Consider the following 9,681-nt stretch of genomic DNA (forward strand, 5'->3'; position numbering starts at 1 on the left):
GCGGCTTCTTCAGATAAAATAGTGCTGTGAGAACCACTATCATTCAGAGCTCTTAATGTTTCATACTCTCCATTTATTTTTAGGGCTGTATTAGGGCTGTGGCCAACAATTTTTGTTGTGCTGTAACACAAGTATTTACTTTCGCCTGTTTTTCCCCAAAATGCAGAAGGGTATGATGTCCCTTGCTGCACAATGAGCAAACCATTTCATTTGTGCATCTCTTGTTGCTTGAATGCTTCAAGCATCGTGTACACAATTGTACTTTTTTGGCTATTCAACCCTTTCTTTAGGTGTTAGTGCTTTAAACTTATAGCATAGAAGTGCGTTATGCCAAGGACCTTTGCAGATCGGACAACTATCTTTGAACCCCGTAACCGACGTTTTTTGTAACGGTTTTTCTCTTCCTTTCTCATGGCACTTAGCGAGCAATATCTTTGCTCTAAGTATTCCATGACATCAGATAGCAATTGTATCTGCCTGGTTTTTCTTATCTGACTCTCGAATAATTGCAGAGCGTCTCTATCAAATTTCCGAAGTATAAGTTGAGCAAATATTATGTCAACTTCATCGGATAAATTTGTTTTAATTTTAATTAAGTGTATTGACTCATTAATTATGTCAATCACTCCTTTTACACTTTTTGCGGATTCATTGTTGATCATCAGTAAATCAACGATCCGATTTAACTGTTCGGAAAACACCCTCCGATTATTTTCATACCGCTTGGTTAACAGTTCCCAAGCGGCACTATAATTGTCAGCTGAACCTGACAATAGATGAGCTACCATGCTCCTTGCTTCGCCCTTTAACTCGGATTTTAAATAATTGAACTTAAGAGCAAGACTTAAGTCTTCTCTTTTTTCAATTAACTCCGTAAATAATTCTACAAACAGGTCCCACTCTCTAGGTTCTCCAGAAAATGTGGGTACCTGAATCTTTGGCAACACCGGTAGTTCGCCTCTAACGGTAACATTCTCAACTTTCAAATTTTTCTGATCGTTTATTTTTTTCTTCTAATGCTACCAAGGTATTCTGAAGGTCGATGTTGCCGCCGAAATCCACTAACTGCCCAGCAGACCCGACGCAGCCACCAATGGGTTAACCCATATCACTCATTCTCTTTCATTTTCATACTTATACTTAAGCGCCAGCCTACGTGCTGGGAAATTAACCGTTGCATCTTGCGCTTTAAGCTTACATGTTAGGTTCTATGCTTGTTACTAAGCGGCGGACAGAACAGTTTGGTTACAACCGCGAGTAAGGGCGATTAATTTATAGCGGCTCAACTACCGACTCGCTCGCTCACCATACACACACCCACTTAGCCTACCATTAGCATAAGCACGTGGAAGAAATAAATGAAGTATCACGTGAAAAGTGAAGTGTTTCTTGTGGGCCCGCTAAAACATCGAACCTTAGCGCCAAACTCAACAATTCTATAAATTACGCCAGGAATTAATTCTATAATTAATTCTATAAACTATAGGCCATGAATTAATTCCATAAGTTAATTCTACAGATTAATTCTATATATTAATCTAACAGTGGTAAACCACTAAAGGAACCGAAAAAGTTAATTATTTAACTCAACTCGACGGGTCAACCCACGGTTCTACAAGTAAATCATATAGAGGTTAACCTCGATGATTGCATAACCAATCACTAAATTGTGATACATACATAACCTCAACGGTCAACCGTTTACGACCTACATAGGTCACGTAACTAAACTCATTGGTAAACCATGGCAACAAAAGACTTATCAAGTGGAATATATCATTGCAAGAAATGCATGCAGGAAGACAGTGACCGCATGGTGCAATGCAATCGATGCTGTTCCTGGTATCATTTCGACTGCGCTGGAGTAATAGACGAGAAATCTGAGAACAGCTGGAACTGCGACTGCGTCAACGTGTCAACGGAAGTCATCACAACCATATTGAGCAACGCATTGCAGAACCTCGGAAATACCACACGAGCAGGCGAACCTCAGGCTACTTCGTCACCAGCAAAACCAACGGGGCCGCTACAAGAACCGGATCGGGACTTTGGACTATGCCCTCCAAAAATATTCCAGGACACAGCTAGGACAGCTGTTCCTATTTTTACTTCTGCCAAACAAAAAGCGATAGTCACACACTCAGCTGTGCGTGACACGTGGCATTACGATCACGAGGCACCGCAGCTGCCGTTCCTAACCTCAAACAACACGCGTGCTACGACACGCGAACAACCGCACCTAAGTGCTACGCCGATGGCACCCTGGAATTTTACGAATACTCAAAACAGGGCTGCATCGTACTATCCAGAAAATAAAGTGCGAATGGACGTAGACCTAAACACAGCAATGCCAAGCGCGGCACAACTTGCAGCCCGTCAAGCGATACCGAAAGAGCTTCCAACATTTGATGGCAATCCTCAGAACTGGCCTCTATTCTACAGTAGTTTTCAGACAAGTACGGAAATCGCTGGGTATACGAATGCAGAAAATTTTATGCGGCTGCAAGCTAGCCTAAAGGGAAAAGCACGTGAGTTAGTTCAATCCAAACTCCTTTTACCCGCAATGGTCCCTGAAATCATACAAACATTACGTATGTGTTTCGGTCGGCCAGAGCATATTTTGCACAACTTACTGGAAAAAACGCGGCAACTACCCGCAATAAAAGATAAGCTTGAACCACTTATCGAATACGCACTGTGTGTACGAAACATCTACTCAACGATGGAAGCATGTGGACTCACAGGTTACATGCAGAACCCAATGCTCGTACAAGAGCTACTAGAGAAACTCCCCACACAACTGAAGCTGCAGTGGGCAATGTTTCCCAAAGACACTAAGATACCATCAATGGAATCTTTTAGCAAATGGATCTACGACATAGCTGAAGCAGCAAGCCAGGTAACATCACCGCTTTACCATAAGAAGAGCGGAAGCCTAAATCATCACACAGAGGCACCTGAAGAGCAGGTCAAGGAAATTACGTGCGTCGTATGTAACGAACCTGGGCACAAAATACACAGCTGCCCATCGTTCAAAGCCACGCCACATCAACAAAAGATTTCTTTTCTGAAAAATCACAAGCTCTGCCAACAATGCCTAAACCGTCATCACCAAAAGTGCCAACGTGAGAAGGTTTGCGGCATACGAGGCTGCCGAAGCAAACATCACCCATTGATCCACGAGATGCAGCCAATACAAGAGGCTGCGAAATCCAGCAGCCCAAACAGGCCAGCTATGGTCACCAACGTGCATACGCCGGACGGCAAGCACACCCAGCGATCCAGAGAGTCTGGCTCAACATATTTCCGTGTCATTCCAATACAAATCATCAATAAAACGAAAGTCACTAACACTTTTGCATTTCTAGATGAGGGATCGGCACTAACACTCATCGACAACAAGGTCTTTAAGCAGCTCGGCTTAAAAGGCGTTCCAGATCCACTGTGCCTAAAATGGACCAACGATACAACACGCGAAGAAAATGCATCGGAACGTGTCACGCTTACGGTTGCCAATCCACATAATGGCAATCAATTCTACTTGGAAGAGGTTCACAGTGTAGATAACCTGGATCTACCTGTACAGTCTATCGACATAAGGGCTCTCGCCAAAGAATTCCCCCACCTAGCGGGACTACCGATAGCATCATACACCAACGCACGCCCAAGCATCCTAATCGGCACAAATAACTGGAACCTCGCCGTACCCCTTAAAATCAAAGAGGGGGCATGGCACCAACCAATAGCGTCAAAGACGCGACTGGGATGGGCACTACAAAGCTCCACGCGATCAAGGGCCACTAGAGCTAATGTGAGCGTTCACATGTGTGGATGCAGGGACGCAGACGCTAAGCTACATGAGATCATCAAACAAGCGTTCTCATTAGACGCTACCACAGCAAAACCGCTATCATCACCAGAAGAAACTCAAGCTTTAACCAGACTTGAATCTACTACCTCCCTTAAGAATGGCAGGTACGAGGTCGGCCTAATGTGGAAAGACCCTGAAGTTTCATTACCTGATAGCTACGCAAACGCACTAAAACGGCTTAAATGCCTACAAAAGCAATTTTCCCGACAACCACAGTTGAAGGAGCAAATCACCAAGCAAATCGAGAACCTCGTCGAAAAGGGCTATGCTCGCATGCTGACGCCGGAGGAAATAGCTGCACCAAACAGACGGACATGGTATCTACCAACCTTCATAACTAAAAATCCAAATAAACCAGAGAAGGTCCGGCTTGTATGGGACGCAGCCGCCCAATCTGGCGGCAAGGCCCTGAATGACTACATCTGGAGTGGCCCAGATCTCCTCAACTCCCTGTTTGACCTCTTGCTCTCATTCCGAGTGGGACGAGTGGCGATCTGTGGCGATATTGCCGAGATGTTCCACCAGATCCGAGTGAAACCAGCAGACACCCATGCGCAAAGGTTTCTGTGGTTCGACAGCAAATCCGAGAGGCAAGAGCCTAACGTCTATGTTATGGAAGCGCTTACTTTCGGAATCAATTGCGCACCCTGCATTGCACACTTTATTCGCGACAAAAATGCAGATCGATTCTGCCAACAGTACCCTCAAGCAGCACAAGCCGTGAAGGACTACCACTACGTGGATGATTTTATATACAGTGGCGACGACTACGTGGAGGTCGGAAACATCGCAACTCAAGTCAGAGATATCCATGCAGCAGGTGGTTTCCACATACGCAATTGGTCTTCGAACTCAAAGGAGGTCCTTCGAATACTAAAGAGCGCTTCGCTACTCCCCGAAGCTGTCGAAATTACCGCCACGGAAAAGGTACTCGGCTTATACTGGGTGCCGAACTCCGACGTATTCACATTCATCTGCAAGTTCGCCAGGTTGAAGCGCAACGTTTTGGACAGCGACAAAACACCAACCAAACGCGAGCTCTTGCAAGTACTTATGTCAATGTACGACCCACTCGGCTTCATCTCATGCTTTACAATAGAGCTCAAAATCCTACTGCAAGAAGTCTGGAGAAGCGGCATTGGCTGGGACACTGGTTTGCCCGACGCATTGTTACCCAAATGGATACGATGGAAACGGATCCTTACAACAATCGCCGGATTGACCATCCCGAGATGTTACTTCGACAGCAGCGATCAAGTCCATGATGTCCAGTTACACACGTTCGTTGACGCCAGCGAATTGGCATACGCAGCAGTCTGCTACCTTCGGATACGCCAGGGGAAAAGAACCTACCTCAGCTTCGTGGCCTCCAAGGCGAAAGTGGCACCGTTGAGTCCACTATCTATACCAAGGATGGAACTGCAGGCCGCAGTGATCGGAGCAAAGCTGAGTAACCGAATCCAACGAAATCCAAGTTTGTCAATTAATTCGAGTTGTTATTGGTCCGACTCAAAGACTGTTCTCAAATGGCTTCGTATGGATCCACGAAAGTTTCAGCAATTCGTCATGCACCGCGTTGGCGAAATACTGGTATTCACAAACGTTAGCCAATGGAACTGGGTTCCAACCAACCTTAACCCTGCAGATCTTGCTACTAAAACACACAACGCCAATAAACATGAAACTTGGCTACACGGTCCAGACTATTTGCTGCAGGATCAACACGAGTGGCCAAAATGCGATGATTTGGGGCCACCAAACAATGCTGAAGTCAGGCACAACATACTCTTCATCGACAATGCGCCGATGGAGCTAAAACTTAACGCGGAATATTTTTCCGACTGGCGCAGGCTATATCGAGCTTTAGCGCGTTTTATTCTCTATATTGAGAAACTGAAAGCAAAACAAACAAAGGCATCGCCACCTACAGAGGTGTCTTACGAGATGATTCAGCAGGCACGCACACTCCTACTGCGGCATGCGCAGTCATCTGAATTCAACCCAGAAATTCGCAAGAAATTTAACGAGAGGTAAACCTTTAAAAACAAATTCTAAACTCATATGTTTGAATATCTTCCTAGACGAAAACCAGCTCCTACGTACCCGAGGGCGAGCAGAAAACCTAAACGGCCAAAACCAAATACTGCTCCCATATGGGCACCACATTACTCGGCTCATAGTGAACTGGTATCATCAGGAAATGCACCACACATCCCATGAGACGTGTATTAACAGGATTCGCGGCATGTTTTACATACCACGCCTACGAGTCTTATACAAAGGCATGCGGAAGTCTTGCCAACGCTGTAAAAATGAGAGCGCCATGCCTGATCCACCGCAAATGGCTCCCTTGCCCATTGCCAGGCTGGCTGCCTACCAACGTCCCTTCACTTACGTCGGTATCGACTACTTCGGGCCCTTCTTGGTCGCTGTAGGACGGCGAAGCGAAAAAGATGGGGAGTTATTTTCACCTGCCTAACCATACGGGCGGTGCATATAGAACTGGCGTGCTCTCTGGACACTGCATCGTGCATAATGTGCATCCAAAACTTCATCAATCGGCGCGGGACCCCAAGAGAAATTTACAGCGACAATGGCACTAACTTCAAAGCTGCCGAAAAGATTATCTGTGACAAAGCGCAGACGATCAACTTCAACGCCGTGCAACCGGCGTTCGATGACATCAAATGGAAATTTAATCCACCAGCCGCTCCTCATATGGGGGGAGCATGGGAGCGACTTGTTCGTTCCGTCAAGACTGTACTCTACGCAATCTGCCCAGCGAGAAAATTCACCAGTGAAGGCCTACAAAGTGCACTATGGGAAGTGGAATTTATCCTAAACTCCAGACCCCTTACTTTTGTCTCTCTGGACAGCAAAGACGACGAGGCTATCACCCCTAACCATCTACTACTAGGATCAGCAAGCGGCTATAAACCAGTCTTCAAAACCACACACACCGTACAGCACATGTGGCAAGCTGTTCAAGAATTCGCCGATCAATTCTGGCGACGATGGGTACGCGAATACGTTCCAGATTTAGCCAGGCGAGGAAAATGGTTTACGAAGAGACCACCAATAGCAGCTGGAGACGTCGTTGTAATATTGGACGAGACTCTGCCCCGAAATAGATGGCCAAAAGGTATAGTCGAGCAAACAATCCTGGCCAGAGACAACCAGGTGCGTCGAGTGATCATCAGAACCGCCAATGGGACTCTTCAACGGCCCGTGGCTAAAGTAGCTGTATTAGACGTCGGCTGTAATGGAGCAAAGCAACCCCATGAAGAGAGCAGCTTTACTGGGGGGGAATGTTGCCGCCGAAATCCACTAACTGCCCAGCAGACCCGACGCAGCCACCAATGGGTTAACCCATATCACTCATTCTCTTTCATTTTCATACTTATACTTAAGCGCCAGCCTACGTGCTGGGAAATTAACCGTTGCATCTTGCGCTTTAAGCTTACATGTTAGGTTCTATGCTTGTTACTAAGCGGCGGACAGAACAGTTTGGTTACAACCGCGAGTAAGGGCGATTAATTTATAGCGGCTCAACTACCGACTCGCTCGCTCACCATACACACACCCACTTAGCCTACCATTAGCATAAGCACGTGGAAGAAATAAATGAAGTATCACGTGAAAAGTGAAGTGTTTCTTGTGGGCCCGCTAAAACATCGAACCTTAGCGCCAAACTCAACAGTCGAACTCTAATTCTTCTATGACCTCTTTAAACGTATCGTTACCTATAAACTCAACTGAATAAGCTTGGCACATCTGTACCTTCCTGAACAATAATTTTATTTTTTTTTAACATACATTTCACCTGTTCTATTGTCTATCGTACGAAAGTCTTTGCTCACCATGTCCAAATATTCCTGCAGCTGACGAACCTTTTCTTGCAATTTCTCCTGGCTAACCTTAGCATTCTCATTACTGGAGGTCGCGTTTCCCCGCGACTCTCCGCTGCTGTCTTCAAAATTCTCTAACATCGTTGCATCTGCTTCAATGTTTTCCGAATCAACAGTGCCCTGCCTGATTGCTTCTCCTTTGGCTATTAATCTATTAATCATATTTAAGCCTTCCTCATATTTTCCATCTGTAAAATAGATATGTTCGGTTGCTCCACTCTCTAGCATTTGGTTATTGTAACTAATCCATTGCTTCTGTATGTCTCTTACTTCATTAAGAACTTTGCTAATGAACTTACTAGCGTCTATTTCTTCTATCTTCTTTACCCTTTTATGCAACTCGTGCTGCTTCGGTAACAATTTTTCGATTTTGGTAGGGGAACATTTTATATGGTGTCTGTATATGTATGTGACAATATATTTATTTATTTTTGTTAATATGTATTTACTTAAGTATATGGAAAATTTTCACTTTTTTGTATATATTTACTTTTTGGACTTGACTCTTTAACGGGCAACTTGCTTAAAAATATTGTTATATACTTTTTTTATCACCAATTTTGGGTATTATTTTTTAACTTCCCTACTCGATCATCGCAGTGATCTTCCTACCTAATGTTTTGCATAGCTTTATAGGCCATGCTGCTATCGGGCAGATAAGGCTCCGCTCAATTTCACAATTTGTATCTTAGAATACATATATGGATGTATATTATTATTTTTTATTTCTAACCTGCAACTGCTTTTTTCTTTTTTCCCGCATCAGCTGGTCGTCGCCGTTTGGCACGCTGATGCTCCCTCGAAGGCGTAAAAGACGGCCTGCCTTTCACGCTCGTTGTCAGCTGCTGATGTCCAGGGCCTATGGGCTCAGGCGGTACCGGTGCCGGTCAGCGCACCAGATTTCCTTGTTCTTCAATAGCCTCTTGCAACTATCCTGTTGCCTTGCAAATGCGTCGTTCATCTGCTTCTTGTTGCCGACTTGCAACTGCCTCGTTGATCTGCTTCTTGTTGCCAGTCGACTTGTAACCGCCTATAGTGTATATATAGGCGAGGATGTTTTTTTTAACTTTCGATATTAGGGCTTCGAATACGCCACACACAAAAACCTCCGCCGCCGAAATTACTACAGTTGCTCCGCTAGCCAAAGTGCCTTTAAATTCGAACGCACGCACTTTTAATTTATTAAGCAATAATATTTTGCTTTTATTTTATACTCTGTCTCTTACCACTGGTGGGGGAAAACTACAGAGTTCTTTCTTATTTTGCTACCTTTAGCTGGTCTTAGCATTTACACTTGCATAAGATCTCAAATTCTTAAGGAGCTGATTCACGCTCTGAGTCTCTTACCACTGCACACTGGGCTGAATTGCCAAATAAGTGGCATAAAGTATAAAATTTTGTGGAAGCAAATAATAATTCTAATTATGTATATTCAAACTAGAGTCCCTAAATAGGAAAAATCGATGATAGCTTTTACCAAACATGCAACCCTGTCATTCTGATCAAGCTTCAAAGTCAGGTGATTAGTCAGCTGATGCCTGCGACAAAATTGGCGGGAAATTTTTATTTACTTTGAGCGCTTGGCAAGCTATGTAGAATGTATAAAACACAACAATTTGGTGTTCAAATTTATTATATTTTATATATCTGTACTGTTTTGTATTGTCCAAAAAGATAGAAAATTAAACAAATGTGTTCGTCTTCTGTGGAGTAAAAACTTACCTTCTGTGTGTTTATGGGATATGTAATGTATGTGAAAACAAAGTAGAGAGTGTGTATAAAAAGTTAGTAATAATCTTGTTTGCGGCTTTTTGCGGCTTTGGCGGTATTCTGAACTTGTAGATCACATTGAGTTCTGTCATTCAACGCTGCTGGACGTATGGATTGACAGCGACCGCAACT

At 44.3% G+C, this 9,681-nt stretch overlaps 1 protein-coding gene across 1 annotated transcript; it reads left to right on the forward strand.

Moving 5' to 3' along the window:
* Positions 1-1,744: 1,744 nt before the first annotated feature.
* LOC137578691 (uncharacterized) lies at positions 1,745-5,997 on the forward strand. The gene is made up of 3 exons (XM_068292260.1): positions 1,745-2,528; positions 2,745-5,901; positions 5,964-5,997. Exons 1-3 carry the CDS (start codon positions 1,745-1,747, stop codon positions 5,995-5,997), a joined length of 3,975 nt encoding a protein of 1,324 aa, XP_068148361.1.
* The last annotated feature ends 3,684 nt before the right edge of the window (positions 5,998-9,681 follow it).

The sequence above is a fragment of the Drosophila tropicalis genome, unplaced genomic scaffold (assembly GCF_018151085.1).
Source record: "Drosophila tropicalis isolate 14030-0801.00 unplaced genomic scaffold, ASM1815108v1 contig_640, whole genome shotgun sequence".
NCBI lineage: Eukaryota > Metazoa > Arthropoda > Insecta > Diptera > Drosophilidae > Drosophila > Drosophila tropicalis.